Source organism: Passer montanus, unplaced genomic scaffold (genome assembly GCF_014805655.1).
Source record: "Passer montanus isolate IOZ18808 unplaced genomic scaffold, ASM1480565v1 scaffold9, whole genome shotgun sequence".
Classification (NCBI taxonomy): domain Eukaryota; kingdom Metazoa; phylum Chordata; class Aves; order Passeriformes; family Passeridae; genus Passer; species Passer montanus.
In genome coordinates, this window is record NW_024374367.1 from 998,162 (window position 1) to 1,018,539 (window position 20,378).

General features: G+C 43.1%; 1 protein-coding gene across 4 annotated transcripts in view; it reads right to left on the reverse strand.

Annotated features, from left to right (window-relative positions):
• Positions 1-11,419: 11,419 nt before the first annotated feature.
• Positions 11,420-20,378, reverse strand: part of MAPKAPK3 (MAPK activated protein kinase 3) — a 53,825-nt gene continuing 44,866 nt past the window's right edge. For all 4 annotated transcript variants that reach the window (XM_039695449.1, XM_039695447.1, XM_039695450.1 and 1 more), the window contains exons 7-11: positions 19,396-19,471; positions 19,092-19,216; positions 17,162-17,247; positions 14,479-14,559; positions 11,420-13,100 (exon numbers count right to left, since the gene is read on the reverse strand). In XM_039695449.1, coding sequence (XP_039551383.1) covers positions 12,942-13,100; positions 14,479-14,559; positions 17,162-17,247; positions 19,092-19,216; positions 19,396-19,471 — 527 coding nt within the window. In that variant the 3' untranslated portion in view covers positions 11,420-12,941. The remainder of the gene's footprint in view (positions 13,101-14,478; positions 14,560-17,161; positions 17,248-19,091; positions 19,217-19,395; positions 19,472-20,378) is intronic.

The following is a 20,378-nucleotide window of genomic DNA, read 5'->3' on the forward strand; positions in this document are numbered from 1 at the left end:
CTGCAAAGAAAACATGGAGCCAGGGAGTGTTTCCCCTCCATCTCCAAGCAGGAAGTGACACTTGCAAAAGCAGTGAATGAATTCCCATTGCTGCTGGGCTCTGGGCTGCCAGCCACATCCTGCTCCCTGGAGAAGGAGGTGACACTGCCCTGTTGCTCAGAGAAACAGGGGACCTGACCTTACCCTGCCTGCTCCACAGTGAACCTCAACTGCTGCCTCTCTGCAGTTTATAAACTCTGCTCCTGCCTCCTGTGCTGACCTAAATACTGCAAAATGTTTGGTTTACAAACATATCAAGGGAAAATTGGTTTTGCCCTTGCCCTACATTTCCCCTTCTCTTCCCAGTTTAGTGTCTCTAACATATTTCACTTACACAAACTATGTAAACTTGTTTTTCACATAACATATTTTAGTAATTTGCTGGAATTCATAGGCTTGTGAGGGGACTCCATCTTCATTGTTTAGGTGGCCAGCACTGAATCAATTTATTTATATTAAATAAACAATTAACAATAAAAAAAATTAAATGCTCATGTTTTGATTAAAGTTTGTAAGGCTATTTAAAACAAAATTCAGCCTGTTAAGGAAAACGTTTCTTGTTATAGCTTATAATGCATAAAATAGAGACTCACCTCTTCTGACATTCATTTTTTGTTCCATCAGACTATTCCCTCTGCACACCTGCTCTCTATCTCCATTTGTCTGATTAATTATCCTCACTTCTTCTCTACAGGCTTTGACAAGTTCCTCTTCCTTCTCCAGCCTCATCCTCGTTTTTCACCTTGTGTGGCTTAAATCTCCACCCTAAATATACTGGCTCCTCTCAAAATAAAACAACATAGAAACTACCAACAAACAGTTTGAAATAAATAGTAAATAGCAGAACATCTTGGCTATAAACCAATTTTTGAGAATTCATTAATTAAGCATTTTTCAGAGTAGGAGCTGGCTGAGGGTTTTAGGTTTCCATGTGATCAGTACTCCCATGGAGGAAAAAGCCAGAACCAAAGAGGTCTTTAGGACAGCATTTCACAAATCATTTCCCTTAGATGACAAGGATGCTGAATTGATAATAAATTCTAATACGAATGCTGAGCAGCATTTTCTGTATTTGAAAGTATCACATAGGTGCATCTCAGTTTATTTTTTCCAACATCAGAATTGCCTGGTAGTATCTGCTATAAATTAATTCTTCTCAGGATTCCACAATTATTATTCCACTCTTGTCCTGCTTTCAGTTTGTTGAACCTTGCAAAAAAAATAAAAATTGTGCTGTTAAACTAAAAGATACCTGTGCTTCATCACTCATGCAGCTTTTAATATGGAAAATTTTAGATTTTTATTAGTAAATAATTGAGAAGCAGATCTATCACCTTCACAAAGATGGGTCTGAGTGTTCCTTGGGAAGGTGTAGTGGAGAGGACCAAGATAGTTGGGTGTTCCAAGTGCCTCTGTGATATGTGGTTCTGTGTTTGGTTTCCTTCTCTGCCCAAAATCCATGTAACCTTTCCAAGATTCTCCAAGGACAGCGAGTTCTTGAGTATCCTGAAATCAGAGCAGTCTCACTATTCTCCTTTCTCCATGTTGTGAGACTGGTACAGGTTTGAGCATCACCATGGGTCAGTTGTGCTGTGTTGTGTTGCTCACCTGTGTGAGATCACACACACTGTCCCTGCTCTTGGGCAGAGGGGAACAGGGTGTGAGAAAAGGCCAAGTTGCACAGAAACATTTACAAAGCTTCACATTCCACCAGCCTGTTCTTCCACACAGATCTAAACCACTCTGCACATTTTAGATGCTCATTTCATTCTTTTGCCCTGAAGTTCTGGCTGTGATTCATTCTTTACATTTAACAAAGAGAATCAGCTCACATATGTAAGGTGAGTTGTGGGTGTCCTGACAGAAGGATTTGGCCTTATACGTCCCACCTCCAGATATTTCTATTCTCTTTTTCTTTTTTCCCCTCCAAGCATGTTGTTACTGTCCATGAGTCATTTCATTAATCCAGAGAGAAGGCCAGAAAACAAGTGAATAAACACCCTGCTTCACAACCTTCTGCTGCACTGTTTACTTCTCTGCTAATGAATGAACAGCTGAAAACCAGAATCCTCCTAACTGGGGACATTCAAAGGGACATTATCTCCCCTTTGTCAATGGCTGGTGCCTGGCCCAGCCAGTGACTGCACTGCAGGATCACAGGATCATCTCTGCATGTTCCTTATAACTCACACAGTGAGTGCAGTGACTGTAAATCATAGAGCAGTCACACAACAGTCTGGGTTGGAAGGAACCTTAATCCCAGAAACAGTGGAAAGGAACATACCTGCAAGTCAAAAAGAAGAGCACAGGAATCTTTTACCTTTCCCATTAAAAAAATAAAAATTAAAAAATAGTTTGAGAAACACAAAGAGCTGTGATGCCACACACAGGGGCCTGCCTGCAGCAGCACAAGGTCAGATCTCATGTGAAGCAGGCTGGAACTCAGCCCACGCTCTGAGTCCTGGGCTTGGCTCTGTGCACATGGCCAGGGCTCTCCATTTATCATGGATATGGCTGGCAGCCACCTGAAATGTCCTGCTCCCCCTCCAGAGCTGTCAGAGCCATCCTATCTCCAGTGACGTGAATAAAGACAGAAGATCAAGGACTAAATGAGAAACAAATTAGAGTAGTCTCAGTTTTGCCTTGCCAGTTACAGGAATTCAAGGTCTATGTGCCATCATGGAAGCCTGGCTTTGCCTGTCCCTTGCAGACCTGCAGCTGCAGGTGCAGATGGACTGCTGCTCAGTGCAGCTCACACTCCATCCCAGCTCATTTGGGAATCACAGAATCAATGAGCCTCCCTCAAAAGCACAGACAGAGCTAAACCTCAGGACCATAATTTCTAACACTGTAAGGTGTTTAGTAAGTCCCTTTCAACTTTAAAGGATAGGAATGTAACCTTCATAAAATAAATATCTGATGCCCAGAGATGGCACTCCAAGTAACATGCAGATTATTATTAATTATTTTCAAAATAAGGCATGAAGCTAAGCTTGTGCACTTTACATATGCTTTTCCCTTTGTTGCTAGATGTGCTTGAGATTTTGGAATTTAGTTTAACGTTTATATTTCTGCACTTTGATGCACAGTTGAACATACCCTGCTCTGATCCATTTTCAAAGAGAATCCATTAATTTTTATATCAAGGAGGGTGATGTTCAACCCCTCAGCTAAACACACAGTCCAACAGAACATGAAATTCAACATTTGATGACTTCTTTTCGGGCTCCCACTGCATATCAGGACAGCAGCTTTACATGACTCCTCATGTGAGTGGTATATTTCCATTTTCTGTGACAATTGGTCACATGAGAGGTTTTTGACCCAATTGTACACAGAGGAATCTGCCTAAAACATATCCCTGGTCTGTGATATTGCCACAGCACACTGAGTTGTGTCACCTGGACTTCTCAAGACTTACAAGGATGGACAGAGAGCCTCCAAACCTATCTGAGACAGGATGCTGGCATCCTCGTGGCTGGCAGCATTTGAGATCAAGTCACTATTTCATCACACTCCTTGATGGCTTGTGACACACAAACCAACACAAAGCTGGCATTCAGCACATCAAACATCCTTTCCCTAATGTAAGGCTATTTCAACAGAACAGAATTTTCTTATGATCCAATTGTTGCAGAAAAAAAGCCAGAAGAAACCCCAAATATGACATAGAAGTGCTCATGATCTGCCAGGCAGCTTCCCACAGCCCTGCAGTTTCCTGCAGAGCCAAGGTGCAGATACCGAGCAACATTTACAGACCCACAGCATCCCATCCTGCCAGGCCTCACCTGCATGTGCTGAACGACACAGACAATTTCTGCCAGGGCTCTTCCCTCTGCTGCTCTGCTCCTCTTCCTTGGACAAGGCAATGCCCAGGGGCAGAGGGGAAAGAGAAAACTGAGAAATGGAACCACACAGCATTCACTGGCAGAGAGAACCTTACCTGTGTGATGCTGTGAGAAAGGGCAAAGGAGAACCTGACAACAACATTTTTGGAGGCTTTGTGCCAGAGTACCTACTTCTATGCACATAAATATATATTTGTGCTTCTGAATTGAAAGCATTCGGGTCACAAAACTTGAAATACTTCTGTTTGTACATTAGGATATATAACTTCAAAGACCAAAGCAACACAAAAATCACTCTTGACATGGACATCATCATCATCCAAACAGAAAATTAACATAGCTTTTTTTTAATCATTTAGGCAGGATAGTATTTCTGATTAATAGAAATTTGAATTAAATTTCTCCTTTCATGTATGCAGCAGTTAATTCTAATCAAGCAAGCTCAAGGTCTTCCGTTGCCTGGATAGTACTAATTAGATTCTTCCACATTATGACTTCATCATATGCATCCATACATGGCATACAAATATCAACTTTCTTTTCAACAAATATGAACTTCCCTTTCAATTCCTCACTGGAAATAATTTTCTGGTGGTGGGAACAATGTCTGCTCTAAAGGAAATCACAAAATGTCAGGAATCCTACAAAACAAGTATCAGGCTTAAAAGAAAGTGCTTTGAAATTAATTTACTTGGTACAGAACGTGACCACCATGAAGGTTCTGCACAAAAAAATAACACTTCTTGTGGGACTGTGGTTATGGAAATAAGGTTTGATGTGTGTGAGTGGCTGCAGATACTATAAAACAAATATTAATAAAGTGATGACTGACTGCTGGGCTCCTGTTGGCCAGGCACGTCACTGTCCAACAGGAGCTGACAGAAGCTGCAAGGAACAGGAGCAGCACATGCCTTGTGACACAGGCTGTACCTTCTGAGCTAATCACTGCTGCTCCAGGATCCACAAGGAACAGCTTAAAAACTGACTTTGTGCAGGAATGACAAATCATTGGAGAAAACATCTGATAGCTCTCCCGAGTGCCAGCCAAGGTTTGAGCTGGATGCAGAGAATCTCTTATGAAAGAAGGAGGCAGACCGAGCTGAGTCACTTTAAATCAGGAAATGCAATTCCTTCCTACTCAGATTTAAAATATCCTACAGCATAAAACTTCTGTAGGATTTTTTTTTTTTTTTTATGTTTAGAGAAGAAGCCGAACCACTGCAGTCAGGTCTCTCTAAAGGAAGCACTCATGACTTCCAAGCAGTGTAAAATACATCAAACTATTGAAATCAAGGAGCAGAGGAAAACCAGAGGATTTTAAAGGACAATAACCAGACCACCTCATTTTACTCTTTTTAGTTGGGTGCATTTCTTCGTAGAGACCTTCTCTTTTCCTCAGAGGGTGATTTTTCCTGCAATTAGCCATTGCTTAGAACTTTCCTCCTTACTATTTTACAGACAATGAAGTTTTTTGCTTCCTGCCAGGTAATGGGATTCCTTGAAACTCTTCCAGTCCTTTACACCACAAAGAGTTCAGAAATAAAAAAAAAAGTGGTGGTACAACAGCAATTGAGCCAAGAAAAGAGAAAAAAACCCTTGCATCATGGAATGGTAGCCTTGGGACAACTAATTAGAATTTTATTCACGACAAAATCAAACGTGCAGTGGTAAAGTGCAGATAGAAATGCAAAATTCCAAAAGCAAAAAAGAAAGGTAGCTTCACCTTTCAAGCTTTCTGCAAGCAGCTTACTCAGGCAACTTTAGGAGAGCAGAAGTTAATCTTCAAAGATTATTTATGCAGTTATTAGTACAGAACGTGACCACCATGAAGGTTCTGCACAAAAAAAATAACACTTCTTGTGGGACTGTGGTTATGGAAATAAGGTTTGATGTGTGTGAGTGGCTGCAGATACTATAAAACAAATATTAATAAAGTGATGACTGCTGGGCTCCTGTTGGCCACGCACGTCCCTGTCCAACAGGAGCGGACAGAAGCTGCAAGGAACAGCAGGACATGCCTTGTGACACAGGCTTCACCTTCTGAGCTAATCACTGCTGCTCCAGGATCCACAAGGAACAGCTTAAAAACTGACTTTGTGCAGGAATGACAAATCATTGGAGAAAACATCTGATAGCTCTCCCGAGTGCCAGCCAAGGTTTGAGCTGGATGCAGAGAATCTCTTATGAAAGAAGGAGGCAGACCGAGCTGAGTCACTTTAAATCAGGAAATGCAATTCCTTCCTACTCAGATTTAAAATATCCTACAGCATAAAACTTCTGTAGGATTTTTTTTTTTTTTTATGTTTAGGGAAGAAGCTGAACTACTGCAGTCAGGTCTCTCTAAAGGAAGCACTCATGACTTCCAAGCAGTGTAAAATACATCAAACTATTGAAATCAAGGAGCAGAGGAAAACCAGAGGATTTTAAAGGACAATAACCAGACCACCTCATTTTACTCTTTTTAGTTGGGTGCATTTCTTCGTAGAGACCTTCTCTTTTCCTCAGAGGGTGATTTTTCCTGCAATTAGCCATTGCTTAGAACTTTCCTCCTTACCATTTTACAGACAATGAAGTTTTTTGCTTCCTGCCAGGTAATGGGATTCCTTGAAACTCTTCCAGTCCTTTACACCACAAAGAGTTCAGAAATAAAAAAAAAAGTGGTGGTACAACAGCAATTGAGCCAAGAAAAGAGAAAAAAACCCTTGCATCATGGAATGGTAGCCTTGGGACAACTAATTAGAATTTTATTCACGACAAAATCAAACGTGCAGTGGTAAAGTGCAGATAGAAATGCAAAATTCCAAAAGCAAAAAAGAAAGGTAGCTTCACCTTTAAGGTTTTCTTCAAGCAGCTTACTCAGGCAACTTTAGGAGAGCAGAAGTTAATCTTCAAAGATTATTTATGCAGTTATTAGTTGCTCTAGAAAACCCCAAACCTCTATTTATTTGGTTCACTACCAGCATTTACTCAAAAGTTTCATTTATAAACATTAAGCTGATCCTTGCTTTAGACTAACTCAGAAAAAAAACCCTGGAGTCTGTACTGTAGATCTATCTTTAGGAAAACATAATTATTTCTGAATCCAGGAACTGCTCTGGGTTGGAGCAGCAGCTAATATCCTAACCAGAATCTCCTTGAGCATTACTCAAGCAGTAGCATTTTTATTTTTAAAAAAACCTTAGTCCTCCTCCCCCACCAGTTTCCCCATTTCTCTTCTAACACATTCCATTCTAATTTTAGTCTTTTGATAAGGTTTTTTTCCAGATCAACCCACTCTTTTTCACATTTAAATAATTTTCAGTTTTTAAAAGAGCTCAGTTTTAGCAGGTGCTTCAGTAGCTAGGCAATAAGAAGTCTCTTGGGAACATCTTCCATGTTTCCCAAATGGATTAGCCTGGAAGTTTGAGGAGAACACATTAGACAAAATAACCATGCTGTTTAAGAGTTTCATTCCAGCTTTGAAATTCAGAGAAAGAAATGCAGTCCCCAAAAGAAGCATTTGTGCTCCCTGTTAACAAATGAAGAAACAGCTGCTACACTGGCACTGCTGGGATGGACCTTGGAGGCAGGGAAATTCAACAGACACACTCAGAAGCCAGACATGGAAGCAAACAATGCAGCTCCCCCTTTTTGGCATTATTCAGCTTCAGTGTAGCCCCAGGACCAGGAATTCTCCATGGTTTGCAACCCTGGCCCCAGTGAGTGCATTTCCCTGGCTCACAGTGGGAAAGGGCCCAGCATGGTGCCAAAGCAGCAGAGACTTCCCCAGGGCTGCAGCCCCTCTCAGCTACAACACGTTTGTTATCAGCAGCTCTGGGAACTGAACTCAAGGCCAAGACAGCTTTAGAATACCTCCCCTGATAAAAGAGAGCCTAGCCCTGTCCATCATCTCCAGCTATTTGAAAAACACCTTTTTCCTCTTTTGGCTCCTGGAAACTCAAAGCACTGCAGTACATTTCAGCAACTGCTTCTTCTTGTGGTCCCAAATTGCAGGAGGAAACCCACTGACAGTGATGTCTCTGTGCCTTCATGCAGTTAGAGCAGACCTGTGAGACTTTGGCATCTGGCAGATTCATGAGGCAGGAAATTTAAAAATAAATTTAATGCTAGGCATCATTTACAGATCTACCAGAATAGATGTTCATCTACAGTCACAGGGTTATCTTCCACATTTCCCTAGAGTGCAGCAACATCCTCCTTCTCCAGTGCTAAAAAAGACTAATAAAGAGTTGAATCTATCTTGCTATGTCTGTACAGAGGTAGCACTTGCAGTAAAAAAAGTAAGTTGGAGTAGAATACAACAGCAGACATTTCTTATCTTATTCTTCAACATGACATATCATCCCCCATTTCTGCTCCCTTTGCTCCATTAAATTCCTCTAACCACACAAACTGGAAATAAATAATCCTATTTTAAAGCTGGACTTAATTCTCAAAAAAGAATTTTCTTACCTGGTGCAAAGATTTCAGGGAAACATTTCCTCAGCAAATGTTATTACCGACATTTGCTCTAACCTCTATTTTCCACAGGTGAGATGCATTTCAGCACGGAGATGAGGACTTGCCTGTTAGCTTGCAAGGATTTTTAACAAGATTTTTTTGTTTTGAGTATGTGTTCTCTGCCTTTCAATTTTGCTTCATTGCCTTCATCCTTTTTAGGCTCTCTAAAAGAGAATTAACCATGTCCATTCCCAGCTTTGCCAGCTCCACTACCGAGAATAGTTGGGTGAAGAGGGGAAATATTGGAACCTAAAAAAAAGAAAATTCTGGTATTTCCACAATAAAACTCCCCAAAACATTTATTCTTAGAAAAAATGAGTTTTCCTGCATGTGAAGTCATTCCCTGCTTGCTTCCTTCTCTTTGTCCCTGAGGTTTGTTAGCTGAGCTGGCTCCATCCTTGGGCTAAGCAGGAGAACACATCAGAGCAGCTGAGCACACATTAACACCTCCTCCCCACCTGGACCACAGGTCTAAAACAGTACAAGTGCTCATGATTCCCTGCAAGTAATTAAAACCTTTGGCTCTCTCCTCCTCACTAAACCTTCCTCTTCTCAAAAGCACCTCTGTCTAAACATGGGCCAAATAAAGTGTGAATTGAAAAGAGGACAGGGAAATTAGATCAAACTGAGTATGTAGCATTCTCATTATCCCTCATGTCAGACAAGTCAGAAGCACTTATGTAATTGGGCCTCCAGACTCAAGGCAGTGAAGTGTTAAGACAGAAAAGCAATCCCAGGACTGCATGCTGGGTTTTGACAAATAGAAAACCACAGAATTAGGCCAAGAGCTTATCATTAATGTGAGTTTTTAATTGTAGCATGTCAAACCCAGGTTCACCATGTGCCACATGTGGTCAAAGAGGCAAGAACGTGTGTAGTGCAAAAGCTGGGAAAGTGAGGGAGGGAATTTCCTGGGTGCCTGGGTACACATTTGTGTGTGGATCAGAGCAAGAGCCCTGGTGAGAGCCCATGAACCACGTGTGTGAGGAGCACAGTGCAGAGAAACACAAGGGGAGGCAGCAGCCCATGAGCAATCACTGTGAAAAGGGATGGGGGTGGGGAATTGTGCACAGTCCTTTTTTTAGCTTCTGCTGTAGAAAATAAATAGACCTTTTAATCTGTGTTCTCCTTGAAGCCTTCTCTATTGACCATTCATTTCTTCTGTCCCTTCCCAGCTCTTTACCTCCTCTATATGGCTGATGAATATGCAAATGCATAATCAGTTCTGTAATAGCCTATCCTTTCTAAAAACAGGCTATAAATTTGGATCCTGAGCAGCAGGTTCTAAAAAGCCTATTATATGACATGGCTGAGGGAAGAGGCCAAACACCACCACGAGCTCACCAGAGCTCTTTATAACGTGTGTGAATTCAGGGAGGAGGAGGGTTCTCCCCAGAGCCTTGCTGGCAGCCAGAGGGACAACACCTTCTGCAGAGCCATGCACCCAGAGCAGGGCTGAGACCCTGCAGGGTGTGGGGAGCTGAGGGCAGGCTCAGATTTGGGGAGCTGAGGGCAGGCTCAGATTTGGGGAGCTGAGGGCAGGCTCAGATTTGGGGAGCTGAGGGCAGGCTGGTTTTGGAGCGCTGAGGGCAGGCTGGTTTGGGGGAGCTGAGGGCAGGCTGGATTTGGGAAGCTGAGGGCAGGCTGGTTTTGGGACGCTGAGGGCAGGCTGGTTTGGGGGAGCTGAGGGCAGGCTGGTTTGGGGGAGCTGAGGGCAGGCTGGTTTGGGGAGCTGAGGGCAGGCTGGTTTGGGGAGCTGAGGGCAGGCTGGTTTGGGGGAGCTGAGGGCAGGCTGGTTTGGGGAGCTCTCAGAGCCAGCAGGGCAGGGGAGCGGTGGTGCAGCGGGGCCGGGCGGAGCAGAGTCCATCGGGTGCTCTGTACATCCCTACATCTCCATGGAGCACACAGACCCTGCTGGGAAATGCCTGCACCCAAACCTGGTCCCTGGCAGCCCCCCCAGCTCCAGGTGACACAGAGCCAGGTACAACACGAGCTGTCCTGCTCCACTGGGCTGCAGAAGGCAGCAGTGCCTGGAGCAGGGCAGCAGTTCAAAGCTCCAAACATTGCAGGGCAGCTGCTTCCCAGCTCCCAAGGAGTCTCCTCCTTCCCTCTGTGCAATAAACACAAACCCTTCTGTCCAATACTTGCATACACTTCCATGTCTGCCATTTTGAGGCCCTCCTCTGGTTTGTGCAGGGCTTTACAGCATTCCTGGGTGCTGTTGCTGCAGGGTAGAAGGCAAGAACTGTTAGTCTGAGTTTAATGAGATGGGATTGTCCTGCTACACAGGGACAGAAAGCTGAAGGTGCTGTACCAAGTGCCTCAGTTCCAGCTTCTGATCTGCAGTAAATACTGGGACCCCACAGGAAGGAATCAGGCCCAGGTGTGCTTTACAGGTTTTTTACACCCAGGAACAGACACATCTTTGAGCTCCAGACTGAACTGACAGGCCAGGAGGTACCAGGTGGGAACTGAGAGCTCCTGCTCAAACCTTGGCCAAGGCAGAGGAAAAAATGTTGGTTTGCAACAGTTTCAGTGGCACTGCCATTGAGACAGACAGACAGACACACTGATCGCCCTGGGAACATCCATCACCCCAAAGGGGCACAGAGATGGAATGGCAGCAATCATGTACATACCTCCCTCAAAATAATTAGATAAAGGGACAGAAACTTGGACCTGGCTCTAATTCCAACTGTTGCATCCTGAACACATCACAACTCTTCATTTGCCGGTAGTGAATTATTTGCATAATTCATTGGAGTAATATGGCCAAACAAAAACATACAGGACATGCTATAATCACAGATACCTGAAATATGAATTCATTTTAAAACACAACTTTACAGAGATGGATATTTAATACCAAAACGTTGTGATCTTATAAAATGTTCAACGTTGGGCAGCCTTTAAATGTGGACATCACGGAACATTTTCCTTCTCCCCTTCCCTGTGACCTTCAACACAATGTGTCTTGCAAAGCAATGCAAACTCTGCAACAACTCAACAAAAACAGGGATGACAGAAGGAAGGAATGTTAAAAACTGATTTTAATAAATCATGTTACAAAACCCTAGGACCAGTTCACAAAGGAGAATTGAGGTCTCACTCACCACTCTGAAGATGGGAACTGGGCTCCCCAGACAAGGTCCAAAGCCTTGAGCTGAGCTTGGCTGTGTGTCACTCTGATCTGACAATCCAGATCCACTCTGGAGCCCTGTTTTCCTTTTTGTCTTTTTACACTCTTGCAAGCCTATTAACACACCAGTACTGTGTGCCTACCTCAAAGGCTACCACTGGAAGCACATCATATTCATCCCAGACTCTGATAACTCTTTCACAAATATTTGCTTCACCTCAACTAAAAATAAAGCCAAACCCCAAAATACAGTGAGAGAAAATATTTTGATCACAAAATAAAACATACCAGCAAACCAAAGCCAGGTTCCCATGAAATGACAAGAATTAAAATAGGAAAAAAAAACAATGGGTGGATGTACTTAAAAGTAATCTTCCTTCAGCAGCGAAAATCTTTGGATCCTGAAACACCACTAAATCACCACAAATAAAGTACCATCCTCCCCCCTCCTGACCCCAGGAAACAAACCAACCCCAGCACCCCACAATTTGCTGTGATCAGCACATTTTAAGCACAGGATCTGGAGATAATTACCAGAAGGGATGCTGGCAGATTCCAAGGTCCATTCAGAGAACATGCATTAGCCACTTCTCCCCCGAATTTCAGAAGTCTCTCTTCTAAAGCAATCCCTTACATGTCCAGCTGCACACCCTGGAGGTTGTGGATCCAAGGGGAACAGCAATATTCTCTGCAGAATACTTTCAACTACTTAAATCCCGACTGAAACTCTTCACATAAAGTACCAGTTAAATGGAAAACATTACAATAGAGGGGTCTGACAGTGGCAAAGATACAACATAGTGGCTACAGCTCAGAAAATTTACATGTTATCTAATGGGAATCCATGACAAACTCAAATTATCACATGAGGCTACACAGAAGACTTTATGGAAATGGAAATGTATGGATGCTTTTTCCTGTAACAAGAATATCTGTTTACAGTTTAGGTGATATTCTGTAACTATAGGAGGTAAGTTGGGAAATATAGACTATTACCAATTCTACTAAACTACTAAAACACTCTTAGCAGAACACTTGGCACTTTCCTATTCCCCAGTTTGAAACAGCAGCAGAAGTTAATCTTGTAGATGGCTGTTAAAGCCTCAGTGCATTAATGTGCTGAGACTGCCTCCTGTTCTCTCTTCTTGTCCTACACAGCTAAAGCCAACCCAAAAACCTGTAACATTTCTGGCATTACTGTCCCTTCCCTTGCAATATGCAACAGAATCATGTCAGATCCATTAGTGTTCAAAAGTGATTCAAGTTATCAAAACATTATCACACTGCTCCCTCTTTGCAGATAGCATCTTGACAGTCTCATTGCCTTTGTGGTGCGGACTGAGGCGATCCCATGATTTGAAATTGCTCTGTTTAACTTTTATCCCCCGCCCACAGGTCCCTCTTGGCCTCTGCCCTCACTGGTTGTTGCAGCCCGGGGCCGCAGAGGAGGCGCCCGCCTGCTTCTGCTTCTTGCGCCGCTTGTTCAGGAGCCGGTTGTTGGACGTTTTCAAGTCTTTGATTTTCACTTGGTCATAGTCCACCCTCATGGTAGCCAGAGCACTGGTCATCTCCTCCTGAAAGCAAATAAGCAATGTAGTGAAGCCCCTGAGGCAGCGAGCCCACGGCCACCCCACCCTACAGCCTGGAGAGGAGGGACACAAGGAGCCCTCTGTCACCCCCCGGCCAGCAAGGGCTGAGCCCTCTGTGCACTGCACCAGGAGCCAACCGCTTCACTGGGGGCTCCTTCCCGCAGGGGCTCAGGCAGCAGGAGCTGTTCCCACAGCATCTCACAGTGAGCACACAGGACCACGCTCTGCTGCCCTAAATTCCACGTGTCCCTGTGCCCAGCATTTCTCCCTGGCTGGCTCTGCGCCTCCACACAAAGATCTTTAAAAGTCTCTGCTTCAAATTCACACACCTCCTCAGTTTGAATTAATGCTTAAGTACAGGAACATTTTAAACTTTTTAATAAGGTTGTAAAGAAAAGTCTGTTTAAGTAAACAAATGTCTAAGCATTTGGTTCAGGAAAGGAAAAACAATTCAATATCATGGGTATGTTGGTAGCTTGAGGGAATACCTCTGGGACCTACCCATAAGCACAAGCATAAGAAATTCTCAGAAATATGGAAAATAAGGCAGCTAAATGAAAATATCTGCTTGATCTCTGATTCAGAAGGAAAATGTTGCCTAGGTCCTAAAAAGTTTTACCATTACACAGCTCAACAGCTGAGACTACACATCAGTGATTTAAATAAAATCAGTAATCAATAAAATGCACTACAGGAATGTTGCAATTATCAAAATTCTAGAAATTTGAAGTGCAGAAAATTCAAAATTAATTGTAAAAGCATGCCAACTTGTTAAAGGCCAGCAGGAAAGAGTTAAGAGTTTCAGTGTGCCCTACAGCTTCACTTTGCAGGAAGCATTCAGCAGTATTGGTACACACAGCAGGTGAGGCACCTGCTTACATTAAGATAATTCTTTTTTCTCTCCTCTTCCCCCCGCCAAATGTCATAACAAGACAAGACTAAGGTTATTCAGTGTTGTTCCACAATTCAAAAGCACTGCAGAAAACCAGAATGCAGCTCAGCCCTCCCACCTGTCCCCCTACATTTTCATCACATGCTTCACTGCAATGAAGTTCAAACTGCCCCAGCACTGTCCTTCTCCTCCCTGGGTACATGCAGTGCCTCAGCAGGGGCATCATTCATGCCTTTGATCATAAACACCACCTTTGCTGGTATCTGGTGCAGCTGTAAGGCTGCCAATGAAGCTCAAATAGCATTCCTTCTTTTTTTAAACAGTTCTCATATACACTACTGTTCTAACCAAGACTGTTTGTGCCACCCTTGTTTGACATGATTGTATTCAAAATAGCCACAGTATCCAAGGCAGCACATTTCATCTCCTATCACACTTGACTGAAAGAAATCTGAATTTGGATTGACTCACTTTAACTTCATCCCAGTGGTCTTTATCCTCTTGCAGGACTCGTGCAGTGTGAAGAGGTGTAGGTGGCACTGACATTGATCTCTGAGAACAAAGAAAAATACCAAAAGAACTTCTGAAAAACAATATTTGGGAAGTGATTTCGTGCTCTTCTCTGTGTATGAAGAGCATAAAATTTGATCTAATATCTTCCAATGGCCCTCATTATTCCTGCTTCCAATCACTCCACAAATGAACTCGTGTAGGAGAACAGGACTACATTCTCCATGCAACATTTAAAGAACAAAAAGAGAGAGAAATCAGTGCTGAGCTTCTTTCACTCTACTCCCTTCCAGTCTGAACAATTTATCCAACCAGTGTTGGATAAATTTTTATGTATGTTTTAGATTTTAACTGTCATTTCACTGTTCATTAGCCAATGTCTTCAAGTGGTTAATTTGACCTTTATCTCCTAGGATTTGTTGTAGGAGACATTTTCTTGCACGTATGCATTAACTGAGATCACTATGACACAATTGTTCTGAGCAAGGCACAGCTCAGAAGACAGTGCATCCACATGAAACTGAGATCTCTGCTCACCTGCCATGAAAGATCAGGAGATACTTTACATTAGAAAAAGGGACAAATTCTAAAGCATGAAGCACAGTTCCCTGGCTGAACTCAGCAAGAATCATGGCAATTCTTGCCAGCCCATAACCCAAACTACAATTTCACTTGGATATTCTATTTTCCTTATGCTTTCTACCCAAACTTGCTGTTTACTGCTGTGGCATCCTACAGCTGCATGTCAGCAAAGTCTAAGGAGATCCTATAAAACAAACCCTACACTGGAACCAGTGCTTATGTTCCCCTGGGCTCAGAGCAGCAGTGCAGCAGTCACAGAAGTGAAGCAGAAATCCTGACTCCTGTATCCTGTGGACAAGCACCCCAGCTGGCCAGGGTACAGTTTTATCAAGCACAGCTGGGACATGAGAAATGGAAAACAAGCAGACTGGTTTCAGGGGTGTCCCTGTCCCTGCTTCCCTGTGGAAGGTGCCTTCTGCTGTGAGCTGCTGCTTGTTCAAAAAAAAATCTTATAGACAAGGAACTAAATGAGTCTGTGCTCCCTCCACCTGAACTGACAGTTTTGCCTACTTCACAGTAAAACACTTCTGTCATCCCTCTGAAAAAAAAAAAGGAGGGGAAAGAAAAAAAAAAAAAGGAGACACAAGCACCCTCCTCCGCTGCTTGTGCAACTCCCCAGACATGTTTCCACTTTGGGATTTAGGAAAAGGGAGAACACAGACATTCACTGTATTGGTCTTTCCCTCTCCCTCCCTCTGCCCCCTGTGAGCAATAGTTCTGCAGAAAAGAAAGCCAACCTGCAGCTTCCTTCCAGGAAGGGTATTGGAGCAGGGCTGCAGTTGGAGCAGGTGCAGCAGAGTCTGCAGACCCTGCCTCTAATCTCCTCATTAATTGGCTCTGTGCATATTCCAAGTAACAAGTGTCACTGTAGGTGGCAGCTTCCTTAGCTATTAGGCACTCACTCCATGAAATTCCTCACCAGCTGACTTCTGAAACACTTTTTTGGGGCTTCAGACACTCAAACCTGGAGGTATTTATTCTGAGCAGTGATTACATTTTTATTTGGTTAAAAAATACTCAGAAACATTGCCTGGGGTCTGTTCTACAGAGTCTTTACAACCTCAGTTTCTCAACTCTGAATGACAACACCTTTCTACTTCATCAGGATGTCCTACAGCTGATTCCAAGGGCTTCCAGATCCTGCAGCAGGTATTGTAGGAACAGGGACAATCAGCCACACCTCTGCTTCTGCCCCATCCTTTGAGGATCAGCAGAGACACACCAGCACTGTGGGAGCAAAGGGAATTCTACGGCAGAAATTATTCTGTTCCTGGCTGGTGATTCTTTGGGCAGCGACAACAAGACTGGTATTTTTTTAGACACAAATGTGAGAAGTGCAACCTACTATTTTGAGGGACACCTACAGAGCAGAGATGGTATCATGAAACTCAGTCTTGTAACTTCTGGGATTTGTCTCTTATTTGAAATAGTCCATGTTGTATTCATAAAGTATTTTTTTCTTTTTTCCCCAAAAAATTCTTTTAAGGAGAAGTAAATTCAACCAAGTCATAGAATGAAACCTGAACTGGGACCATGAATAGCTCTGTGTACCACCCTACCTGGCAATCTCTCACATGGCAATGAGACCCTTGCTCCTCCCCCATGCATTTCCAAACTCTGGCAAGGATGAGAATTCCCACTGAGCACAGGAGCATGTTCACCCTAACACAGCTATGCACAATGGTGTCTGAGACCACTAATAATAGCTCTTTAAATCCTGCACTGATGAAGTAAGCACACAGAGTTTATTTTTATATTTTTAAAGAGAGTAACACATGCATATGCTGCAGAGTCAACAGAGACTGCCTGCTCACAGAATATAGAGACATTTTTGGCTGTTGCTTCCAAGGACACGATTGTGGGTGTCTCCCCTTGTGTGTCCTCTGCTAACAGCAAGAAGAATTGTGGTTTTATGGGCAGGTGACCCTCTGTGGAGGGCACAAGAGGTTAATTAAGGGACCAGCAGTAATAACAGCCCTTCTCTTGCTGTGCTGTGTGGAGCTATACCCAAGTTCTGCATGTAAGAATCAATTTGTGGTGGAAAAAGAGATCTAAGACTCACATTAATCCAAGGGTGATTCATAAACTGAGAGACTGTCATCCTCTCTGTTGGGTCAGTCTTCAGTAAATGGCGAATGAGTTGTTTGGCTGAAAAACAGAACCAACAGGGCATGGTGTAGTCTAGGACTGCATTCCCAAATAACCTTGGGAACACAAGGACCTGCTGAATGAGGAAACACAATTTTGCAGAACTGAAAACACCTCCCAGTTGTTGTGACCATGTTAAGAAGCCACGTACAGTGGGGCAGGTTACTGTGTTTAAAGGGGCAAAACAGGAAAACACCCAAAACAAGAGGCAAGAAGGAAAGAAAAGACTGGGAATTCCAGCTATGCTCTCTACATCACCAAACCAACTGCTCTGAGAGCAACAGCTGGAGGACAAGAGCACAGGGACAGAAAGCTGCTAAGCTGCCTGCCTCAAAGATGGCAACAAGCTGGGCATTATGGGCTCAATGAATACATAAACTGATGTTTTGAGAAATGATGGAGGACAGCAACTGCCACAGGCTGTGGAAAAAAGGGACAACAAACTTTGACAACTGAGAGACCACTAAAAAGACAAAAAAGTAAAATAAATGGATTGCACAAACTGGCTTTGCAGCAGCTTTCTGTGAACATGGGATTTGCCAAAGCAAGAGCACTAATAACTGAGATATGAGATGGTGAGAGGCTAGACAAGAGTTCCATTAATGTGGGTGGACAGACTGGAAACACTGCATCCAAAGGAAGTTATTTAGAAGGACTTACACAAAACTTGCTTAGGAAACCTATAAGAACTTCTCAATAAGAGTTCTCTTTTAGGAACATCACATGCAAGATGACTAAACGCTTGTAAGAAGTTGCCAGAGGTACAACTTTAATTTGTTGAGAGAGGCTGCAAAGGACAAGGACAGAACAACACAGGGAAAAAAGCAGCAACCTGCTGAAGGTGCCTCATCAGCCTACAGAGCACCCACAGATGAGATGATCTTAACAGGATGGAAGGTAGAGGGCCCTGTCTCCATCCATGCAAGCACACAAAAACCCAACCCACAGTCCAAGTGCATGTTCTCTCACTGAGCTCCTCTAGCCTGTTTTTAACTGCTGGAATATGAACAAGACCCAAAGCAGAGAAAATATTAAGCCAGTAACCCATGACTAACACATCTCCCTCATCAATGTTCAGCAGACTGTGCTGCACACAGCCACAGGATCCAGTGAGGGGTGAAGATGCCACAGAGCCCAGCAGGGTCCAAGGATAATTTGTTACTGCTAAAAAGCAGACAAAACCAGGATCACAGCAATATAAAGGGCTTGTAAGAAAAACAGATAAGCCCAGATATTGCTGACCCTTCCCTTTAATATGACAGGCAGGTGAGACTTCCAGCTTATGAGACTGTCAGGATAAGAGGGAATCAAGAATACCCACTTTCAGGACACTGATTTGAGCCCAGCAGCTTTTGATCAATGACTTATACAAAATAAATTGTTGACCTTGATTTAAGTGGTGGCTGGCCAATTCCCACATCCCAAAAAGCTAGCATGAAAACTTGCCATCTTTGCTGGCTGGATCACCAAGGAGAGCAAAGACTGAATAAATTCTTAAGAGAGTTTGCCTTTCTCCCAGCTCAGCTTGCATTGGAGCTGTCCAGGCTGTCTCCTTTCTTGGGATTAGAGATTTCTGTTTCAAGAGGGTTTAATATCAGCATTCACTAGCACTAGCTGGATTTTGAAAGAAGGTTTTCAGTAGTCATTTACTGTTTCTAGCACAGAGATTGCTGGCTGGTATCTGAGTTCCCAGTCATCCTCTGCAGCACCTTACAAAAAATTGATTTAAACTGTGGAAGAAAGGGAAACAAAAGCTCAGACAGAATTTTAGAAATAGTCTCTTTGTAAGCACTGCAGCACTGCATACCACCATGCCCACACTCTGCACCAGGGAGGATTTCTACCTTCCTCTGATACTTCAGCCCACTCTGGATTGGGAAATCCATATTGCCCCATCCGAATTCTTCTCTTCATCCCTGGAGAAATGGCTTGACCGGTGTTGGAGTAGAATGGAGGGAACCCACACAGGCTGTAAGAGTGGACAAAAGAATTTTCATAACTAGGGGAGTCCTTTCAGCTTTTAAAAAATTTTATTCAAGCTTATATTCTACTGCAGGCTGCAGGATCCCAGTGAACAATTACTTGTGAGTGCAGATTTAACAAGTTGTGTTCTCTTTCTGTTCCCCAAGTTCCTTCCCAAATACTTACAGAATATATGTGATGACACCCAATGACCACATGTCACATGATTTGTCATACTTCTCAGGACCAAGGACTTCTGGGGCTGGGAAAGATTAAAACCACATGTAAATAAGAGTACCAGGTATTTCTCTTCATCTCCATCACCTTGTAAGTAGCAGCACACTTCAACAACAGGTACCAGAGGCATTAAAAAACCACAACTCACTGCAGGAACTGGGTAGCACTTTCAACTGACAAGATCCTAAAGGCATCTAAAGTAGCTTTAAAAAGGAGTAACAGAACTGGAAAAATGCCCTACTCCTCACCTTGGTGTCTCTCTGCTCAAGGGAGTACTAAGATTACCAAAAAGCAGAAGGAGCTGCAGCTAAATGTGTGCAGGGAGACACTGCACTGAAAGAGGCAGGAGCATATGTTCCAGCAATCAGAATAGAAAGGCCCTACTGGAGCTGTGATAAAATTTTGAATGATACCTGAGTGGTGTGTTTAGCTCCAGCAGCTACAGGGCACTGTATTTTTCTTTGGCCTCCAGAGCATTATATTTTTTCCACTAAGTAACAAAATTAGACAGAGATACATTTAGAGGGGAATTTTTTTTTGTCCCCTGGGGCAGGTAAACTGCCAGGGAGCTTGATTTTGTAAGGAAAATTATTCTTTAAACATATGAGCAATCATGCTGGTTTATAAAAAGGTGTTGAGAAGGGAAATGTCAGCTTGTTTATACACAAATATAAAGGCATAAAAACATGCGTGTGTAAACTCTTTAACATTTTATCACTAAACCCAGCATACAAAAACACAGAAGAAGGCATCAAAAAAAGAGTATTGCTAATGTGATTATCTGCTCCCAGTGAATAAGTCTCTTTCAATACAGAAAACTATACAAACTTTTATCAGAGAAGTAATTTTTCAAACAAATTAAGTCCTTTTTCCAGCAAAGAAATTCCAAGCATGGAGTGCCCCAGTCAAACCATATGATGAATGACTATTAA